The following is a 23,167-nucleotide window of genomic DNA, read 5'->3' on the forward strand; positions in this document are numbered from 1 at the left end:
AAGAGTGTATTAGAAAAAATTAGCAGTATAGATTTATTGTTATTATATAATTAGATCAATGTAGATAAATGTGAGAGCCAAGTTTTATGCAATCAATTAATTTCAAGTTGGGTGGGTAAAAAATTCAAGATATTTGATATGATTGTGGTATTCTATAAACATAACTTTCTAAGTTATTTAAGCTTGAGTAGAAAATTTGTTACTCCAAAAGTCAATATAATCACTAGATCTCTGATAATTAATTACCAAATTTATTTACTCGATACTGCTATTTGATCCCAGTTCAAGTGGCGGTAAATTTAAACCATTTGCCGGCTGAAATAAGTTAGTAACAAATATTGTAAGAAATTTTAATATTCGTTCGTTTTCAACATCAGTTCATATTAATACCTTTTGCATGTAAGTCTCCAGCAGTCTACGTAGTTCAGAATTTTGTTTACGTAGCATGTTAGTTTCAGTATTCAGCTTATGGCGTTCTTTGAGTACTTCATGATACTTATGTAATCCTATTAGGAGTCCATCCCAGAGTTTTTCTTTCTTTGTAGGAAAAATATCTCTATAACGTCTCCAAAACTCTGTCACATCTTCGACTGACAAATTGCGTGACACAGTCAGTTCTTGATGACTTAACTTCTGTTTAAATGTCAAAGGCACTTCACCACGTTTAGCATTATGATATTTAGTCAAAAATTCTTGTAATGCGCGTAACACAAAAACAGATTGAGTCATAAGAGGATGATTCTTTTCGCAAACCACAGTTCTCTTTTGCATAACATCAACTGCAAGATACAAGTATTACAGTACCTCAAATCACTGATTGTATGGATAGTTTTTTTATGTTGTACATACGACTAAAATACAGTGGTAGAAACTTAGTGTAAATCATTTTTAGAACTAACCTTCATTTTCAGAGTCTGCGTTTATAGGTACAATGCAATAACAACTCCTCTTGACATTCAAATCTTTGCTATGCGATGATTCAAGTTTAGAGGATGTGTCTGTCTTCTGATGTGGTATATTAGTCATTTCTTCATGTTCCTCACACGTTTTGGGATATTGATCACTATTAAAATTATACAGTTTTATTAGAATATAGTTACAGTAAACCACAGAAACTAATAATCACCTGTCACACAAGTCCGCTGCTATCAATGTTTCATTAGATTGTTTGCCGATCAACGGAACAGTTGTACATGTAGCGCAGTACATATAAGGTAAAAAGAAATTCATCATCATGTCTATGTCGGCCTCAGATTTGATTGACAATGCCTGAAATAAATCACAATTATCATTACCATTCTGATGATATGTTTCTTTGATATTACTCTTAATACAAATACTGTGAACCTGTTTTGCCAATTATCTGGATATTAATACAATGATTTTTTGGTCAAACGGTTGTCAAAAACCAAACTTATTTTAATATTATTCAGGTCAAAGCCGTTTTGAATTTGTACTGTAAATTACCTTACAAACATATAACGTTTAGGAAGGATCTAAAATACTAGTATAAAATAGTTTTAGATTTCAATAATTGAAGTATTAAATTATAGCAGAAAGCATACTTGAAACACACTGTCAAGCCTAATGATATTTTTGTCATCAACTGTGTATGGATTAAGTAGTTCTCGAAGCTGGTCTTCAATTAAAAATCCGGTATGATCTGATATCTGACTCAAAATGTTATGTAATAAACGTCTCTCTGCATTTACTTCAGGCAATGAAGTGACAGCTATGTATGGTTCAGATATTTTAAGTCTTTCGTTCGCCTCTGCTTTTTCTGAAAAAAGATTTGCTCTTATCGATACTTGATTACCGATATTATTACGAAATGATATAGAATTCTGTACTGCAGCATCTAGTGGGCCTAACTAATAGATGTTGTAATTCCGTCAGTATAAAAGAATACTTTGATCAATTTCAAGGATAACTCCACGATACGAAGGCAAGTCTTCTTTAAGCAACAACGGTTTTTCAGGAGGTTCCCATTCTAGTTCCAATGTATTTTCATAGATAATACGATCCACTGTCAGAATCTGTAAAAATAATCAGAAACGAAAAACGTCTCATTTGAAACTTAAATAGGTACATGGGACTTTCTATACGTTAAATAACATACTTTGTTCGCCAGTTCACCAACTATACTTGCATTCATATCCCAAATTTGTAGATATTGTTTTTCATTAATTGCTGTAAAATGATTGGACTTCTGCTCCAATTCTAGAATACTTTTATGAGTCTTAATTACTTGTTCTGTAAGTTTTTGTATTTCAAGTGTACTATTTTCCTCTAACTCTATGTAAGTTTTCTTCAACCCATTAACCGTGTCTTGCAGTCTAAAAATTTAGAAATACTAGATTTTAGCATAATTTTACGTGAATTACCATTATTTTGAATATTTTTACAATGATATTATAGTACACAGAATTGAAGAAACCTTCTAGCAAAAATTGATATATTCGGAAACTCATAGACATAATTTGGGATCTTTATAACCAAGGTAAGACAACAGAGGCTAACTTATTTATTCTTCGCTTTTGTTGATTCTTAATTATGGTATTTTCATCTTCTCTGCGTTTCAGTACAGAGTAACTGTAATCTAGCTTTTCTATGTTCATTAGACACATGGATTTCATTTGTTGAAGTTCTTGTTGTAATTTTTGGTACTCAGTTTCAAACCAAATTTTCTGAGCTCTATACTCTTCCTGATGTTCAATCATAACTCTTTTCATCTCGACATCATAATCACGCATTATTTGTTTTCTAGTCTCAACCCCATCTATTTCATCCTGATTACGTTGCTTGTATAATTGTTCCCATTTCTTGGCATTAGTAGCTAAAAGTAGCTTACGTTCTGATTCAATAGCTTTATCAATAAGCACCAGCTCACGCCGATAAGCCTTGGATATTGTATTGATCTATAAAAACAGAAAAAAACACAGATATGTCCAAATTTGATGTTTCTATCAGAAGCTTATGTTCTAAAAGGTATTGTGACACAAGATTTAACTAGGTTTCATGCTCATCGTCATTCAAGAATAAAATTTCACTAAAAGCTCTGAATGACGGACTAACTTGATTATCGATTCGTTCCATTAATAGATTAATATCATCATTTTGCTTTTGCTGATCTGTGGTAAACTTTAAATTGGTCTCTTCTAACTCCTGTTTCAATTTAGCAATCAATCGATCTTTTTCCGCAAGAATTTCAAGGCACTTGACATTTTGAGAATTCATTTCGCAGTGAATGTCAAGAGGATCCTTTGAGGCCAAAATACTTGTCCATTTTTCATTTATAATATGATATTTTTCCATACTTTGCTTCGCTTCTTCTTCCAGCTGGCATAATAATATCTTTCGAATCTCACTTTCTTCATTTCTTCTATGTACTTCTCTTGCATCATTTGCAATTTTTACATTCAATATCTAAAAAAAGATGGGTGTATGCAAGCCTCTATAGATAATCATTATTACATGTGATGATTTAATTAATTCAACATATATATTTTATGAATCATTTTAAATTAAGATAACATGTCATCATTAAGGAAACTTACAGCCTCTTCACCTTCTAATATTAATTTCTCCAGCAGATCAGCACTAGTGTCGATTTGCTTCTCAGACGATGATTTATCAACAACAACTTCCTCTTCCTCTCCATCTTGCCTGAAATAAATTTATTATTATTTAGTAATATTATTATAGAGAACTACCAAGGAGAGAAAAACCTCGACAATTGTTTAGAATCCTAACAATTTACAGTGCGAATTAATTCTTTGTACCTTACAATGTAAGTTGATTTACTAATGTTATGTGTTATGTCGAACCAAGGGTTTAAAAATATTTGAAAATACAGTCCTCTATTATTATGCCTAAAAAATAACAGGAATTGCAAATAACAGTGCAGCATAATTATCGACGAGTCTCGTTGTTAAAACGTGAGTGTTAATAAATCAATACATCGAATGAATTGGTTGCTACGGAAAGTTAAAAGCACTATTACACAGACCTTTTGAGAGCCTCCAATCGTCGCTGAATGCGGAGTCTCCGTGCTAATTTTCGCTCGTTAGGGTCAGCGGAGGTAACTAAAGGTTCTTCTGGGTCATCGTAGCCTTCTAAGGGATTCTTTTCAGCCATAGATACAACTCGACACGATGTTTAAAAATGTCAACATCAAGTTTGAAGTTTGAATAAAGCACACGATAGACCACGCGATAGACAGAGTCGTTTAGATCTGAACGCCGGAACCGGAAGTACAAGTGATCATAGTCAAGAATTGCCGTCGCGACACGAGGTTGCCAAAAGAGGTCTCCTAGTCGCTGTTCCTTAACCTTTTTTCTCTCCATCATGGCGGTGAGTGCACGTCAGGCGTTAAAATACGTTACAGAATCCAATAACATCTTCATGATCGGGTGTTGTAATGAAATAATTCACTCGCTAATCGGAAATCGACACTTCATTGCCAATAATTCAATTAATATTCCCGTGAATATAGCGGTGATAAATACGATTTTTACATACCGAGTAGAGCGGTCGGTGTTCCAATCAACCATTTTTCCACGTTTGTTTTTGACTCGCGTGCAGAGCATCGTGATTAAAATAACCTCTTCGCACACATCTATCTTTAAGCCTGTGGGCTAGTAAGGGTTTGTTGAAATGTTTAACATACTTTCAGGACGTCAAAAAAGTAGCGGAGAAAAAGACCAGAAAGGAACCAAAGGATGCGTCCAAAAATGTTATGCGTGAAGTACGAATTCGCAAACTCTGCCTTAACATTTGCGTGGGAGAATCCGGTGACAGACTAACGCGTGCTGCCAAGGTAAATTCTTATATTTTAAGTATAACATTCACATGAATATAATAACGCACATTATCTGGTATCGTAAATGTCTCTAGTATAAGTGATGTTTACCAGCTTCTTGAGCATGTGCCAAATAAAATACTTCTCATTTGCAACTCATGCCCACTTGTTGTACTGGGGATGTTACTTCAGAGGAGTTACATTTCTAGTTTTTCTAACACGGCGTCTATTCCCAACATGGGGTAAACTTACACAGGTCGTTCCAAACACGTTAACATGCTAACTGCTGAGAGTTAGCGTATATGAGTCATGTAAAAATCCTTCAAAAATGTTCTACTTCCTTATAGTTACATTTCATATACTAGCAATGTGGTTCTTACTTTATGCGTGTTGTTAACCTCAGTTAAGAATGCAGGACATGCAAATATTTTGAAATGTTTGGAATTGGCCATGTGGATTCACTCTAGTAGTATTGACCATTGACCATAATGTTTTTCCAATGCAGTAATTGTTCTTCAGCTTGATTGGAACCATGAACTAGAACCTAATTTGATGATATCAAATTGATTCTTCTATGAAATTTAAACAGGTGTTGGAGCAGCTTACTGGACAACAGCCTGTCTTTTCTAAGGCCCGTTACACTGTACGTTCGTTTGGTATTCGTCGTAATGAAAAGATTGCTGTTCACTGTACCGTAAGAGGAGCAAAAGCTGAGGAGATACTTGAGCGTGGTCTGAAGGTGATTTAAATACAAAAAATTGCTTGGGTTGTTCCATTCTAGATGGCAAGAAGTTTAGTCAATTCTGAAAATTGTCCAATTATAAACAATATTTCATTATCATAGGTACGTGAATATGAGTTACGCAAAGAAAACTTCTCTGGTACTGGAAACTTTGGTTTTGGTATCCAAGAACATATCGACTTGGGTATCAAGTATGATCCTAGCATTGGTATCTACGGTCTTGATTTCTACGTCGTACTTGGACGTCCTGGTAAGCTAGTTGCCATATTACGTCATGAGATCTCAGTCAGACAAACTGCTTTAACTATCCTTCAATTTGTGAATCTAGAAATCGTTAGATTTGATGATTAACAGTTTTTCTTTTTTTTTTTTTTTTTTACTATTATAGGTTTCAATGTAGCTCACAGAAGAAGGAAGACTGGTAAAGTTGGTTTCCAACATAGACTCACCAAGGAAGATGCTATGAAGTGGTTCCAACAGAAATATGACGGTATCATTCTGGCTGGTAAAAAGTAATTTACTTTTCCTGTATTTTGCTTTTGAACTACCTTAATAAAAACAAAAAGAAAAGTGAATCCTTGATTATCTTATTTTTCACCTTACTTCCATCCTGATGATGAAATACCTCAGTTCAACTTTTCATTTGATCATAAGAAAAGAATTTTAACCAGGTAGACGTAGATAGTTATTTTAACAAAACATCGGAAATCAGACAGGGTCAGAAATTTTAATATTGATCCGGAGGGAAGAAGCGAAATGAATTATGCATAATGTGTTGATCAATTGTCATAGAGTGCAATTGTAATATATTCAGGGTAAAACGAATATTTATAACTAAACTTGAACCATATTCAACATTATTATACAAGTGGATTCACTTCAATTTCACAGGTTCTTTTTTTAATCGATTTAAATTTGACTTGCATCTACGTCAATAGAAAGATATAGATTTTGCATTCACTAAATAAGCAAGCGTCGACATTAATACAAAATTATGCAAATTAACTTTAGGCATTTATTTCAAAAGGTTTTCATTTTATATAACTGTTATGTTAGCAAATTCTAATGATATATTTTTATCTATTTAAATGATCAACTAATCCAATTTTAATTAACTAATGATCAAATAAACTTCATTCTCGTGCTTTGTATTATTGTTGAACTTAAGTAAATGGTTTGTTGATTTTTTTATACAAGTGATCGACTTATCACAATATACATTTCCTTATATATGAAATTTTAAGTCTAAACGAAACAGTGTCATTATACAATAGAAAATATAGTATGACTGTTTTTCATTTTATCACAACTTAAAGTTTAATTTTATAGTTACTTGCCTCAATGACGGCAATATGTTATAATATTTACAGAGAACATATCCAGAAAGCATTTTCTACACCACTTTAAATTTTCATATTGTGACCCGTTCTTTGCAGTATTCAAGGTGTGAATAGTATGTTCAAAATATCTTAAGAAAAGCACAAATGAAATTAAGATTTGTAGAATTCCTATAAGCAAAGTAAAAAATCGGCAAGGTAAACACAACCATTCAATTTTTGTCATCCGTAGTCAATTAATTATGTAATTTGAATACGAAGATAAACTGTCATACTATTTAATAATTATTTTGGAATGAATACAATAAATAATATTGATGTTTCAGGCCGAATAGATAATCTATGACTAGTTTAGTAGACGCACTAGTAGAGAATATGTCGCGACTCTAGTTCATTATGATTCACGAAATCTACTGACAGGGTCAAGCAACGGAAAAGTTATACAGTGATATAGTTATATATTACGTTTGCACGTATAAAACAATTTGTCGTTGGAATACGTTAACTCGCTCGGATCCTGGTATATACTAAATTCATGTAGAATATGTAATATGTGTACAATTTCATAAGCCTAATGACGATACAAGTATGTGTGGAATATTCCAGATTATCCAATCTGCCTGTAACACTGATATGTAAAATATAATATATGTGTGTGTGTGTGTGTGTGTATATGGCAAATAAATACGGACGTACTTGATTACGTATCGTCCTATTATCAGAATTACCGATCCACCAAGTAATTGGCACTTTGCAACGAAAGTTCGCCGAAAATTACAAAAATTATTCAAATTATCTCGTAACACAATATTATACAAATAACAGTTTAGTCGGAACTATGAATGTTACAATAATAATAATAATAACAACAATAATTACTTACAAACCCGCTATTCCTGAAAGGGTATATCCTCCACGAGCTATTAATAGCTTGTGTGGGGTACAGGAGCTAGGGAACGGTCTGTAACCATTATTATACGTTTAACCATTCAACAAGTTTGTGCTCTTCAAGCAAATTTGAAATTTTGCCAAATTTATTGAAACTTAAAAAGTTATTTCACTTGTATGATATAACAATTTCTTGATATGGCCTTAACTCGATATTGCGGATATTTTAAATTATTCTGTAGCATTTCGGATATTCATAGCACAAAAAGCATGACCATGCCTGTGCCACTAAACATTTAAGCCCTGAGTTTTGAATCCTTTATTTCCACAATTATATGTAACTATGTATATATAGGGTTGGGTTGAAAATAAAAAGATTGCTCAATTGTACTTTACCACTTGTGCTCAAGTTTGGTACTCAGAAAATGTCGACTTATTTTTATTGTTAATTTTGAGGCATTGGTATTCTATGATGTTGCCTAAAATAAGAACGTATTATGAGTAGATATTCTGTTTTGAATAATGAGTCTATTTTGGCCCGTAAGACAACGACTTTATTTCAACGAAATATTTTTGGTAATACTTTATGCTCGTATAAAACTCAGTGTGGTTTAATGCCCACAGAATTTTTCACATCATGATTAATTCCTGGAAAATACATATATCTAAGCCAGAAAGTCATGATTTGTTAAAAAATAAATTGTTTGTTTTGGATTATTATAATAGTTGATGAATTTCTTAATTTTATTTGTACAGAGTAAGTTACGTCCTTGACACTTCTTCTCTTTTGGCACTGATGATAGATATCTGATCGTCTTCTACTGCTTCTGTATTATTTTCAGTTTCTATACTATTCTCTTCACACTCAATATTCTTCACTTCTTCAGAGACCTCGGAACTGTCGTCAGACTGTTGCATTTCATCCTCCTCGTTTAAAGTCACATTATAGTTATCTATTTCATATTCGTTATCTTCTTGTAAAATGTACTCTGTCACTTCGGGATTCGAATCTTCGTTGGGCAAATCAGAAACATTACGCTGTATTAGAATCTGATTACCATCAGCATCATTGGCGACCATAAGTACAGTTCCATCTAAATTAGGTATTTGCACAGTGTCTTCATTATCTACTACTTCCATATCATCACTTTCCTCGTTCGAATTTTCATCAAATACATCCTCTGTAATGTCAACTACACTTGAAATTTCTGCCAAATTATCTTCCTGATGCTCATCACTATGTTCTACTGTTTCTTCATTATGGTTTTCACGATCTGATCTGTCGTCTATGTCATTTAAGGTGATCTCTTCGTTTCCAGAAGCCTCCTCATTTTCAGAAGCTTCACTCTCGACCTTTGCACCTACATCTTGGAGTTCCATACTTTCTTGATCATTATCAGAGTTTAATCCCAAAATTTCTGTCAAATTATTCGTAGATATATTCGTATTTTCCATTGTGCTTGCATCATCTTCGACTTTTATCGAATAAGCACCTGGCCATGAGGATTCACTTTTTTCTATTTCATCTCTAATTTGGTCTAGTTCACTCACCATTGTCAGGCTCTCAGAACTTGGAGCTGTCACTGCTATTGGACTTAACTTATACTGCACTGTATCAAACTGATTGGTTTCCTCATCTTCTATATTAGTCTTCACAGGTAATGGTACCATTGGACTTAAAATAGGCGGACCCTCATCGTCTAAATAATCTCCAGGCTCTTCTTTCAAAAGTGCTTGATTTTGTAGTTCACAAGGTCTTTCTTCAAATTCTCTTTCATAAACATTGTGTAATTGCAATTTCATTTCGACGTTTCGAGAATCGTGATCTTCCTTTTCATTCTCATTTTCAATTTTTGGACTTTTAATTATATCAACAATTTTTCCGTGTTCCTGAAGTTTATCTTCACCATAATCTTCAGTGTCCACGATGTTTGTCTCATTGCTGTCACTTAGAACACTTACATCGTTAGTTTCTTTTTCATTTAAATCATTATTGCTATGCTCAGAATCCTCGTCTTCGCTGTGTGAATCACTACTGAGATCTCCCGTGATTCTACTCTGTGTTCCAGATTCGTCATCTATTTCGTTTACTTCCTCACCATCATCTACGTCCTCTTCATTGTCAATGTCGTCCTCTTCATTGTCAATGTCGTCTTCTTCCTCGTCGCTTGTATTGCCAGTACCAGCATCACTGTGTGAAACATCACTGTTACTGTCCTCGTGATTTTCTGTTACATGATCTTCTGCTTCAGACTCAAATTCTAACTCTTCTGTTTCTTCCATCAATGAATTATCTTCATCTATCAAACTGCCCTTATCTTCATTATCATTTTCATTTTGTACACTTGCATCTATGTCATTACTATGATCATCAAATTCAATTTGTTTTCCTGTGCAATTTTCCAAGTGCTCAGTCAATTTTTCTCTGTCCTCGAATCCTTGTTGGCAATCCTGACACCACTCAATACCATGATAATTTATATGAATACTCATGTGCAACCACAATTTACTTCTTGCATTGTGATATCTCCCACATATTTTACATGTAAAGTTGTTTCCTTCGCCAGTCAGAATCGCTGCATGTGTTGCTGTCAAGTGATTTGCTAATTCCTCATAAGTCTGACAAAGTTTCAAGCAGACACCACAGGTAACGGCTGCTTCGACTCTGTGAAAACGAATCAGATGTTGCCATAGATGTTTCTTCGCTGGCCACTGTTTTCCACAAACTTCACATGCGCACTCCGTATTTGTTGATTCATCGTAAACTTTTCTAGAATCTTTACGTGGGTACTTACTATTTGAATTTCCTTTGACTGAGGATATGGGCATTAGATCCGGAATAGGTTTTTGAGCTGAAAGTTGCATGTTTATGTCCTCAAATAAATTGAAGTCTGGTATATTCAAATTTGATTCGTTTAGAATAGGGTCAGGCTCTTCTTTTTTTATTTTATTATTGTTTTTCAAATGCGCTTCAAGAATTGAGGTTTGAAAACTATTGTTACTATCTTTGTTTACACTATTACGTTTTGTGCAAACGTTGATATGGTTCCAAAACAAAGTTTTTGTGCAGAACTGCTTTCCGCAATTTTTGCATTCAAAGTTTTCTCTCTCCCTCATTTTTCTTTTAGCACTTACATAATCTGTTTTCGATTTTTTCGACATCCTAAGAGGATTCGTGTTGTGGACATTTTGACAATGTTGGGTCAATGTTTCATCATTTAAAAATATCTCGTGGCATAGATCGCAATCAAACGTGTCACTTAAAGGTCTCTTTCTTTTCAGCTCGCTAGAATCTTCATCGCATGCATCTTCTTCAAAGTCTAAATCTTCCGGTTCTTCTTTAACAAGTAAGGCTGCTGGTTCATAGTCGTCTGGCTTGCCACTCAACGTCTCTAATCGATAATTGAACCCAGATAACTGGTCTTTTGGAACATTGTGAACATTAGCATAATGGTTTCTCAGCGCCTCATCTTTGGTGAAGACAGCAAGACATTGTTTACAAGTCCGGAATACTTTTCCGTGACACTTTTTTGTATGATCGAAAGCTTTCCACTTGGAAGCATACTGTTTGCCGCATACCTTGCAGGTATTTGGCTTTGATAAAATATGATTATGAACGGCCTCTACATGTCTCTTTAATTCCTTGGGATCCTTCATTGGAATCAAACAAACTCCACAAGAAACACCGATTTCATTTCTATGTAGAGATAAAATGTGCATTTTCAATTTGAGCTTATTTTCCACGGTGTCACCACAAAAATCACAGACATTTGGTGTATTGTGATATTTGTGATCTTTTCTATGAGATTCCAGATCTTCCCTGGTTCTGAATAATTTCTTGCAGTTGGTATGATCGCAAGTCAATTCAGGATGGTTCATATGATGAACTCTGTTGTGAGTCATAATACCTAGCTTTGATGTTACTTCTTCATTGCAGAGGTGACACATATACGTACTATGATGGTTTTCTATGTGCTTTTGCAAACTGGCACGATCCTTGAATATCCTTTCACAAGCTCTACAGCGAGTTAGCAATGCCCCAGGGTCTTTTCGGTAGTTCTGACAACCTTTCATATGACGACGTAATAGATACCGTTTGTGAAAACCTTTGTTACATTTTTCGCAATGATGAGGAGTTTCATCATCTGGATTTGGTGATTTGACACTCATCGATTCCCGTGTTTCTTTTTTAGTCTCTGGTTCATACCTGTGAATTTTTGCAATATGGGCAGCTAAATGTTCCTTCGAAGCACTTGTCTTTGAACAGTACTTGCACGTTACATCCTCATGTCCTTTATGCACGCGATTAACGTGTTTCCATAAGTGAGACGTCCGTCCGTAAAATTTGTTACATAAGTCACACGGGAACAAGCCGTGAATATTTCGTCTGTGAGTACATAATTCTTTTAAATCTGCAAATTTCAAATTAGAACACATTTCACAGCTCAAATTTGGATCAGGAATGCTGTAATCAATCCTGGCGGCGTCGGTAATTGACTCGAGAACACTGCTATTTATATAACTATCTACATCCAGCCCATGAATTTTTCTGTGTCTGGACATTTTCGACTTGTTCGAATATGGTCTACCACAAATATCGCAACTAAAATCTCCATTTGTAAGAGGCCAATGCTTGGCTTTTACATGGGCACTTAGTTGAATTACGTCAGGGAAAACCTTCAGGCAAACTCCACAAATTAAAGGCACGGTATCTGAATGAACGCCCATCACATGTTTCCAATAATCAACTCGGCTACCCCAAAGTTTTCCACATATTTCACAGGTATTCGGGGATGCGCCTTGAGCAGAATGATGTTGGACATGTTCATTGCGCAATGATCTAGTTGCGAAAATTTTGCCACAGGTGTCCCGTTCACACTAAATGCAACAAAAATTTTTGAATTATTATCATTATTTCGTTTTTGATTCCAAAAAATAATATTTGCATCGAATTTTTAAAGTAAACGAAATCAAATATAATGAATTTATTTCTCAGAGAAAATTTTTCACGAGCCTACTGTGTTAAGAAATAGAAACCTGCTTGTAATTATGTTATTAAAATTGTCGACACATTCATTTTCAATGAATCTCATCTGTAAATCCAGCATCTATATTCAAGACAATATGAAATAACAAAAGTTGAACTTATTTGAAATTGAATACTATGCCATAGGAGAAGAAACACATGATAAACTAAAAACTTACTCTAATAGCAGGCTCATTGCTGTGAATACTACTGACATGAAGCCAGCGTTCCCATTTGCTTGGGTGAGAACTACCACATAATTCACATACGAAAAATAAATGATACTGTGCTCGATTTCCATTACCACTCACAGAACCAGTTCCGCTTCCATTGCCAGCAGAATCTCCGATTGGTGCCAATGGTTCAGACTGAAAAAGGAAGTGACAAGTTTAATCATTTGCAATTTCGTTGTTGTAAACGTATCTCGGAATCAGTATTCCAACTGATAAATATCACCTGAATACTTCACAAAAATACGAAATGTTATTGTGAAATTATGCTATATGATCCTTAAAAATAGATGTTTGTAAAAGACTACTTGACCAATTCATAAAACAATAATGAACTGGTATTGGTCATACTACTAAATAGAATCAATGCTCTTTACAGAGTACGTGTATTTTATTTGATCACATTGACATCACCACTTTTAGTAGTGCTTTATCAGTCATAGCATATATCTGCCTATTTCTTAGGACTATTTATTCTTATAGACTAGTACTGTTCAATTATGAAATAAGAACAATCTGCATAGAAAAACATTCTTTTACTCTCTGAAACAGCTAATCTGGTAACAAGACTTGTGAGAGGCTTGTGCCCAAATAGTCGTGATAATTTTTATAACTATGGTATATTCAGATGTATAGGCTGATCCAGAACTATTGCCTTATCGTTTACCGATGTATTTCTCATAAAAGTCTGCGGCAGAAAGGTTTTTTCACCTTTGATAGGAAATTTGTTCTTTGCGAACTACAGCCATTTGAAATCCATGAGCTGCCGATCGCATTCTATTCTGCGGCATCAGATGCTACTAGATTAGCCAATTTCAAACGGCTGTAATACCCAAAAGACAAATTTCCTATGAGAAGTAAGAAACGTTTTAGTCGCAGACTTTCATGCGGAATACATTGGTAGCCTATGGGAGGGTAGTCCTGGTTAACCTTGTATAATTAGAAAACCGCAAGAATTTAATATATTACCCTTGAAACGTCTTGATTGAGGACTTGTTCAATAAATGCTGAATAAATTTTGTTCTTCAATCATCATTTCAAAAGTTGAAAAATAACTGTTCATATTTCATAGTTTCATACCATACAATTTTACCTTGTGAGCATTTCTTTGATGGCGTATAAGATGATCTTCACTAGGAAATGACTTGTTACAAATATAACAATCCATTCTTTCACCTTCGTCACCATCAAACTCTAATGTCTGATCATTTGCTTCGTTACCGTTGAAATTTTCATTATAGTAATTACTATTGAGCTGAACAAAACCGGCTGGGTCATAGCCAGAGTCAATATTGTGTATGGAGACATGTGTTATTAATTTTTTTCTTGAATCATGTTGCCTGCCGCAAATTGTACAACTATACCTGAAAGAAGCAATGTACATATTCAGTGATAAAGTACTTTAGAACCAAATGACAAAAGAATCTTACCTTCGCTGTTCAGAAACGTGTAACTTAGACCCTCCATGGTACATATTGACGTGATTCAGCAGCTGAGTATTATCAGAGCAAATTTTCAAACACACGCCGCATGCAAATGCTGCATGTTCTTTATGAGTTGCTCGAATATGCAACCACAGTGAAGCACGATCATTGAAATCGCGAGTACATATTTCACAGACGAAAACAGTTTCAATTTCAATCATGTTCTCCGGACTGCTTTCATGTTCTGATTCATTATCAAGGTTACCCTGTAATAATTCAATAAATAATTCATAGGAATATAATTGCAGAACCTATGAACTATCATGAGTTATAAAAGATTGAAAAACGGCTAAGAATGTAAAAAGTTAAGTTTTTGTGAAGTACTAAATAAACATCAACGAAACGTCAATTTCATCGAGTTCTAGCCATACATTTAGCATTGAGTAAATGTACTTCAATCTAGATAGACTTATAGTATACCTGAGGGGACATCGAGGACTCCGAAATATCCCTGCTGTGGTCATTGGTTACTGTTTCTTTTGGTTTTTTGGATATCTGCAAAGCTGCAGATCTTTTCAGACATTTATCACTATCAATTATTGGACCCGGATCGACGCCATGAGATGCCACAATGTGTCTACTTAGCGACGACTTCAATGAAAAATCTTTTTCGCACAGGATACAAATAAAAGGTTTGTCAGCATCATGAGTGAGTTCATGTTCTTTGAGACTATCCACAGACGTAAAGCTCTGCGGACAGGTCTCACAATACCACCTCTTCTGTCCATCTGTCTCACTGCTATCTGTTTGGTAATATAATGTTGCTGTTAACGTTTCACTCTTACATCATTCATGACAAGTTGAACATCTGATTAATATTGAAAAAGAAGACGAAATATTAAAGGGTACGAGAATTTTTATAAGAATTATAAAAAATAAAAAAAAAAAAATAAAAAAATATGAAACAGACTAATGTGTTACGTTTTCGACAAATTTACCTGTTCTACATCTTTGCTTCGGTTTTTGCTTTGTTCTTCGTTCGTCATAATCTCGTTTGAAATTGTCCTTCTTTGTCAAGGCTTGTTTAAGAATTGTTAATTGGGGATTTTTTGCCAGTTTTGCTTTTGCATCCCTATAATCTTTACCTTCATCGTCAGAGTCTAAACTTGACAAATCAGATGTGTCAATAACAGTCTTAGTAATTTTTTGCATAGAAATCTTGTTGGAAGTTTCTTTCTTTCGTTCCCCAGCGCATACCCGACTGTGCTTGTTCAAATCTGTCACATTTGTGTACATTTTTGGACATGTTTTGCACTGAAATTTATTATCTTGTTGAACATAGGGCAGCGGCAACGCAGGAGGTGGCGGTAAACCTGAGTGCCGCGCCTTCACATGCTCTTCCAAATTTGTTCTTGTCGAATAAATCCGTGAACAGTACCTGCACGTCACTGCTGGATGTCCTCTAAAGTAAATAAAATAACATGATTACAGTAATAATTTGAAAGAACTCAAAGATTACAAAATAATAATTGAGAAATAAATGTTAATTGACATTTAAGGAAAACACTCTTCTAATCCACAAAAATATTTCACATAATGAACAAATCGTATGAATACAAAACTATTTCTACGTGACAGTTACCATGGATCAGACAATTAGCTCACCTGTGGGCAGTAGATACATGACCCCACCTATGTTTCGCAGTGGAGTATGATTTGTTGCATAAATCACATTGAAACGGCCTTTTGTACGATGTATGATCATCAGTGATGACCTTTTCTCCAACAATATCACCTGCTCCAGCATGAATTTTAGCATGCAGTGACAAGTGTCCTTTCGAACTAAACGCTTTGTTACATAAAGAGCAGACATAAACTTCGTGTTGTTCTGAAGTATGTTGAAATATACCAGATCCATTACTAGCCCCTGGAAGATTGAGAGGGTCACCTTCATCCACATCTTCAGTCACCATGGATGTCAGTTCCAAAAAGTCACTTGGGTTTGTTTCCATATCCATTTCATATTCTTCTGATTTTTGGTCATCGTGATCATCTGCACCTATCTCAGTATGGCGCAATTAGCAATATACTCAATGAGAGCAATGAAGCCAAAATCGTTTAATTAATAATTAAATTTACTCACCATCATCACTGACACCGTGATCGAGGATCTCTTCAATTTCATGATCTGCTTCTCCATCCGAATTCAACCTTGGTGGAGTTCCTAAAGCACCGTTGGGGTTTACTATGGGGGCTTCTGGAATGAGTATTGGCATATTTTCTTTTTCCTTAAGGAGTTCTGAATGCAGCTGATTAAACTGATGGCCGTGGTTTTGTGTTCCATCCCCGATCTTGGTTGTGCAATATGAAAAGGATTGTTGGATATGTTATTACACCTCTTTGTCAATTTATTACCTATTACACCGTGATTTGTACATAAGTTTTTAATTTCAAACAAAAGACAAAGAAGATACTTACATCACTGTGATGGGGCGGCAGATATCTCTCAAGTAGGGCCACTGCGTTAACGCATGCTGTTCTGAAGTCGTAAAAATTTTCCAAATTATACATGCACCGATAGCAAAGACATTTCGGTAGCCTGTCATTTTCTGCAATCTGAAAAATGAAATAAAAATTAATTAACCAACGACTTTACCCTACACAGTTTTACAGTTTTTATCTGTGTATTCTAGGAAGAGCGAACGTATTATACAAAAGTTCTCATTTGAATTTTCCGACTATGTATTAAAAACGTCAGTACAAGCAGGTTCGAAATTAATAAGAAACAACTGGATTGATAGTATTAAAAACTCCCTGAGTCCCAATTCATTCATGAAAGGACAAAAGAGAAAGTGTTACTTTACTATTTACTATGTAGGTCAAGGTATTTTACTCTTGAATGAATTAATTAAGTACAACAAGCACAAGAATTGAATAAAGCACATATTAAGGAGACATTGAATTACTATGCACATGGGTTCATCATCCTTGGTTGAGAGCATTTTTAAAACAACTCTTACATGCATTAAACTGTGTCAAGAACAACCAGTGTTGCATCCGAATAACTTTAACCATAATCCAATTTCATGTTGTTAAAAAATTATAAACAAATAAAAATTCAGAATTGGACAACTTAGATTACATATATTAAATATTAGACAATTATAGGTCTATTGATAGAAAAGGATAGGACGCTGATGATTGATGGTGTTTTTTATTTATTAGAAAGAGTACAATTTCGAAAATTTTCAGGTGAGTTGAAAAATTAATGACGGAGCCAGGAATCGAACCTGGTATTTAGAGATGCTTTACCAGAGACTTACTCCACTAGACCACCTAGCCGCCCTGTTGTTTATTTATGTAACAAAAAAAAAAATATTGCAGAGATGGATAACAGTATTATCATCGTACGGCAAATTTGTTCAACATATACTATAATCGAAAGTAACGTATATTGGTCGGAAATATATCTATATATTCTCGAAATCCAAATACACGAATTACCTTGAGTCAGCGGCGCACGTGACTTCTTTTACTTTCTCCCGATGTCTAGACTGGCGCGATTACTTTACTTTTGCTTTCATTGCGAATAATTAAAAAAATTTCCATCATAACTTTAACTAGCTATACTGAGTTAACGAGGATAAATGCAAACAAGTATAAATACATAACATGCGTCTAATTTCGGCTTTTGATCAAGCTACTTGGAATTCAAATTTAAAATGAACTCCATGCAAAGCAGGGACACCGATATCCCACTTATTTTATTTTACGACTATTTTTTTAGCTATCCATCACCGCACGTTGGTGTATACGGAAGTGGGATTTCGTAATACCGCACGCATAAAAATTACTGTAATTTACCGCGGACATGTAACTCGTGTGTAATCGACTCTCGCGTAATCGCTGAAACTCGCAATCGTCAATCAGTCTCTTTTATTTGGTTGCACAAAGATTACTATTAAATGAGCTAGTAACGTTGGATATACGATTAGACGATTAAGCTGCATCAGGCGCGGATTGTTATCGTGACAATCGTATAATTATTAGGATTTAACTTTGCGTCTGATGGATACGAGGCTGAAACTATCAGCCAGAATTAGCAGCCAAACGTTCTAATGTTCATTTGAATGAGGTAGTGAAGTCGCAAAATCCTAATTTTGTCAAATACTTTGAACCCCCAATACTTTTATAGAATTATGAGGATAAAACCGAACTGCATTTTTCTATTTCCAAAAATTTTAATTAAACTCTATTTGGCGGAAGAAACATAAAATTATTATGACGCTGAAACTAGATGAGGTTGGAGTTAGTAATGTTGTTGTAGGGATGCACGTTTAGGACAAATCGTTACTTCACACCTTCAGAATTGTCTGAAATTGAGTAAACCACGATAAATAAAATACATTAATATTTGGAAAAGCCAACTCATTGAAAGTCATTCTAAAATTAAACAATAATGAAGTTTTCACTGATGTTTCGTTACAGTATCAGGGTTCGTACGCTTCTTGGAATCTTAAATTCCCTGAATTTTCCAGGCATTCCAGTCTGAAAATGGGATTTTCCAGTAACCTTTCATGAAATATGCCACTGATTAATGACAATTTTTTTACACATTGTCACGAATACCTACAATATTACTTATTACTATCTGACTATCAATTTACAAACAGTCCGCAATTTTCCGTAAGAAAAAAAAAAAAAACGACACAAGGTTCGGTATTAGGTAATATACATAGAATGTATGAAGTGGTGCGACGAAACAAAATTTTAAGTGGGATCTATTTTTTTATTGAGATTGACGGTACTTTGTATAACAACGAGTTTATTTCTTCGATAGACTCAAAATTCCAGTCTTAATTTCGAAACTCCCTGACTTTTCCCTGACTTTTCCATGCTGTAAGAAATTCCCTAATTTTTCCCGGTTTTCCCTGTGTGTACGAACCCTGAGTAACGATACTGACTTCGGCTTCGTCAAACTAGCAGGTAATTCGGAATTTCAAACCCGCACCGTTTGGTCACCTCCTGTATCCATTCTACCTGTATTACCTGGAAATGAATACATATCGGATAAGAAAATGTGTCGCCGTGAAATACGTATTTCACTTTATCCTCCGTACAATAAATGGCAATAAATCTTATATTCATGTCCGTACAAAACCAAGTACGTTAAGTTTGCGACTACACAGTTCCGCAGGTATCCGTGCCAATTTTCATAAAGGCAGGTAGGTCCTTAGATTTTCAAGGCAGGTACTTAGGTCAGGCCGGTCAGGTTTTATTTCAACCTAACGGTACTGTCAATGGGGGGACTCCAACGGGTTATCACGACCTGAAAGTTTCGTCGGGGTAGGTATATAATAATGCCGGCGTGATGGTTGCACCATCGAACGTAGGCATTTAATGCGTTATTGCGTGTGTAATGATATACTTATTGAAATAGGTAGGGAAAACAATGCGTTAGTGATGGACATGCATGTATAAACACATGGCATGTATGCGAATGAGCAGAATGCACACATAGCCGTGCAGTAAGATTACGCAGCCGTCTTGAGCAGCGGACAAGACGACTAGCTCGGTACGTCCGAAGCCAGTTGTGCAGCTGCGCGAGCTGATGTTCTTGCATGGCTGCTCGAAGCAGGTGAATTGCAGAAAGCTTCGGATTTTGGAATGGATCTCGATACGTTCTCACCGCGACGGAACATGCGAAATAAAATTACCACAAGACAAACTTACTTTTTCCTCTTTCCTGTCCCTGAATGATTTTCGCAAGACTTTCGTACACAACTGGCAATCAATATTTTCTAGCTACAGATACTTGTCAATAGCTATGTACGGCAATGCACGAAAAATATTTTAAATAGAGTTTGAAAATATCTCAAAATTGAACGGTCTTTATTTCACTGTAATTTCCTGAATAGTTTGTCTCGACTCTTTTCGAAGTGTGACAAATTTGCAAACGCTATTTATGATTTCAAACTGAAATGAAAAGTTCATGAATCGAAATAAGAATATTCCAGGATTTTTTCTATGCATTTGAATCGTAACGCTTCGTCGAGAAATGTTTAGTTGTACCGACAGAGAGGAAGCATGCCGTTTGAAAATTATCTCTGCGCAGAATCTAACGATAAGATCCCAACATTTGAATCGGAGTTGAGTTTTTCAAATGAGTCGAGGTGAGTTTGAGTAAACAATGACAGGCTTCTTGTTGCCTGGAAAAACTCTTGTCAAAGTAACAGTGGGAAGAAATACGAAGGAAAAGTCGCGCGTCCGTTTGTATACCGAAAAATTCGAAGGCCGTGTGTTGAAACAACGTATATAGTATTCATCTGCGAACGTTAATTTTCAACGATTGCGTCAAGTAAACCACGATAACAGGCGTCGAATGTTCATAAGAATAAGACAAAATAACGCGATAGAAGACGCGAGATGCGGGATGCGGGATTTTAACAAGTAACAAAGCGAAATGCAGCGGAAAACTTGGGTAAAACGGGTAAAACCTACCGAGAGCATTTATCGCTTAGGACGATGCGTCAGGGCTCAGGAGGCCGGAGGGAGGCTAAACGCAGAGCCGAGCTCTTAAGCCGACCCGACCCGACCCACCCGGGGACCCAGGGTTCGCTGTCGTCGCGCTAGCAGACGGCCAACTTCCGCGAGGGAGAGGGCAGGCAGACACAAGGGAAAGAGGAAAGAGGAAAAGAGGGGACAACCGAGGCACCGGGACATGGCTCGTCTTCCACGTAGCCAACAACCGCACCCGACCCGACATACCTACTGCTCGGAGAACCAAGCTGTTGTGGACGCGAGATAATAAAAAATATACCACGATTATCCTCGACTTACGTAGCAGACCACTAATGATGTTATTACACAAAGACCTTCAAGTTCGAGTTCTTCAATTTTCTTATAATTTTGATACAAGATATGTGTATCCACTCAGTAACTTGATGCAAACTCGAAATGTTAATGCATCGTGTATTATACTATGAATTAGAAAATGGAAATAAAAGTATGTTTAGAGTAATAACAATTAGCAGTAACATAGAGATTTAATTAATACGCAGGTAAATATTGTTTGTTACTCCTTTTTTAAATCGTAAATCTAACACCCTGTTTCAATCGCATTGATTTTCATGATTTTCGTAGCATCTAATGTATGTACAGATGAATGTGTTTGACGAATGCACGGGAGATAGCGTGCGCAAGGGTATAAGGGTGTAATCGAATGTAAACACACGTTTGAGCGTACTGTAAATTCGTGTAAAGTTGAAGCACATTGCTGACCACAACTTGAGTAGATTAATAGAATCGGTTATTGGAGTTAGAAAGAATCCCATATTGAAGGAAATTAACTTATCATAATAACCGTGCGTGAAAGCAACGAGGAATAAATCAACACGTGGAAGTTGAACGAAGCGATTAAATTAACCTTGAAAATTACTAGTTGACGATGAATAACTGTCAGATTCATAGGAGCAAAATGAAAATAGAAGAACAAAAAAATGTGTAACTCTAACGTATACTCTGTTTGGTATTAGTCATTATTGTATCAACTATTGTAAATATAAACAAAATACATGCTGTGGGTGTATGCATGTACTACATGCAAGCTTGTGCATTCGCTTAAAAAGTCGACGGTCATTTCAGCATTATAATTATTGACAAAATTTTTTGTTTTCAATTTTAAGCATAAATTGTTACTATACATCGCAAAAATTGCCATTTCTTTAAACAAATCATTAGATATCCGTAGAAAACGAATGATCGACCATAAGTTTGGCTGAAGACTTTGTCGTATACGCGATCAACACGATTAACCGTCGTCCCGATGACGACGTGATCTTACACGTCGAGCTCCAATGCGCAAAATGTCGCCCGATCCCTAGCTTCGTAGACGTTGCGTTGAAGCTGCGAGAAAGAAAGAATCTCTGGGCGTCGCCGAGGAAGTCGTTGCGTTACGATACCTCTTGTAGCGAACCGGAGGAGATGCGAACGTGGTTGAATGTATAGTCAAGAACGAGGATAAATCGCCGCGTATAACATACAACGATGCCGTAGCGACGACCCTGGCACGGCCTCGATGGCGTAGGTGTTAACGAACATGTCTGGGATTTACCTTGAAGGGAAGGCAGGTCTGAATTTTGTCGACAAGCTGTCGACTCCGTCCCTCTTTACCAAAAATGTCCATTTTTATGGCGTCGTAGGAGGCGCAGAGCCTGCAGAGCTCAGCGTAGCCTTCCTTGGACTCCATTTTCCAAATTTTCTCACTGATTTTTCACAAAGCACCACCCAGGGAACCCGCGCACTCGGCGCCGCTCGTACAACTGCCGCGCGACACTCTTCCTCGCCGAGCCTCGCCGCCCACTTCACGTCACATTTTCACTGTTTCACCTCATACAACTAGGTATCGAGGAACTGCCCACTGTTCTACCAAATATCCAATCCTCACACATGTCCCTTATCTTCTTCTATCACTCAACAGTTAATGTTTTCACCGAAACTTGAGTAAACCGTGTTTATATCAACGATGTGCCTACGATTTTCGAGCCAAGCCGCCATATTGTATACAGTCACTACAGCCACTTGTTTTCACCAATACGGCGCATCGCAGAGATGGTTTCGCCATCTACATTAGAAAGTCCTCAAACTGACAACACGTAACGTTCCCTCGCAAGAACAGCAATCTGCAAATTTTTGCTGTAAGAATTTCGACTCGAATGTA

At 35.8% G+C, this 23,167-nt stretch overlaps 2 protein-coding genes across 2 annotated transcripts; one reads left to right on the plus strand and one right to left on the minus strand.

Annotated features, from left to right (window-relative positions):
* Positions 1–58: 58 nt before the first annotated feature.
* Positions 59–22,696, minus strand: LOC124310262 (uncharacterized). Its single transcript, XM_046774074.1, has 23 exons — positions 22,562–22,696; positions 16,927–17,064; positions 16,592–16,799; positions 16,114–16,507; positions 15,447–15,910; positions 14,929–15,251; positions 14,455–14,714; positions 14,118–14,388; positions 12,974–13,162; positions 8,534–12,646; positions 5,993–6,091; positions 5,665–5,798; positions 4,010–4,159; positions 3,558–3,666; positions 3,076–3,426; positions 2,521–2,918; positions 2,120–2,336; positions 1,910–2,036; positions 1,566–1,780; positions 1,127–1,269; positions 900–1,063; positions 391–779; positions 59–315 (listed from the first exon to the last, which is right to left on the minus strand). Exons 1-23 carry the CDS (start codon positions 22,694–22,696, stop codon positions 256–258), a joined length of 9,051 nt encoding a protein of 3,016 aa, XP_046630030.1. The 3' UTR covers positions 59–255.
* On the plus strand, positions 4,224–6,107 carry LOC124308467 (60S ribosomal protein L11). The gene is made up of 5 exons (XM_046771203.1): positions 4,224–4,353; positions 4,676–4,819; positions 5,391–5,540; positions 5,646–5,793; positions 5,932–6,107. The coding sequence occupies exons 1-5, from the start codon at positions 4,348–4,350 to the stop codon at positions 6,057–6,059; spliced, it is 576 nt and encodes a 191-aa protein (XP_046627159.1). The 5' UTR covers positions 4,224–4,347; the 3' UTR covers positions 6,060–6,107.
* Positions 22,697–23,167: the final 471 nt, after the last annotated feature.

The sequence above is a fragment of the Neodiprion virginianus genome, chromosome 1, assembly GCF_021901495.1.
Source record: "Neodiprion virginianus isolate iyNeoVirg1 chromosome 1, iyNeoVirg1.1, whole genome shotgun sequence".
Taxonomy (NCBI): Eukaryota; Metazoa; Arthropoda; class Insecta; order Hymenoptera; family Diprionidae; genus Neodiprion; species Neodiprion virginianus.

Coding starts and splice junctions, on each gene's coding strand:
- LOC124308467 (XM_046771203.1), top strand. Junction 4,820..5,390: donor GACTAACGCGTGCTGCCAAG/GTAAATTCTTAT, acceptor AAATTTAAACAG/GTGTTGGAGCAGCTTACTGG. Junction 5,541..5,645: donor TACTTGAGCGTGGTCTGAAG/GTGATTTAAATA, acceptor TCATTATCATAG/GTACGTGAATATGAGTTACG.
- LOC124310262 (XM_046774074.1), bottom strand. CDS start 22,696: ATGGAGTCCAAGGAAGGCTACGCTGAGCTCTGCAGGCTCTGCGCCTCC. Junction 16,508..16,591: donor TCACGGTGTCAGTGATGATG/GTGAGTAAATTT, acceptor ATACTGAGATAG/GTGCAGATGATCACGATGAC. Junction 1,270..1,565: donor GGCTTGACAGTGTGTTTCAA/GTATGCTTTCTG, acceptor GATTTATTTCAG/GCATTGTCAATCAAATCTGA.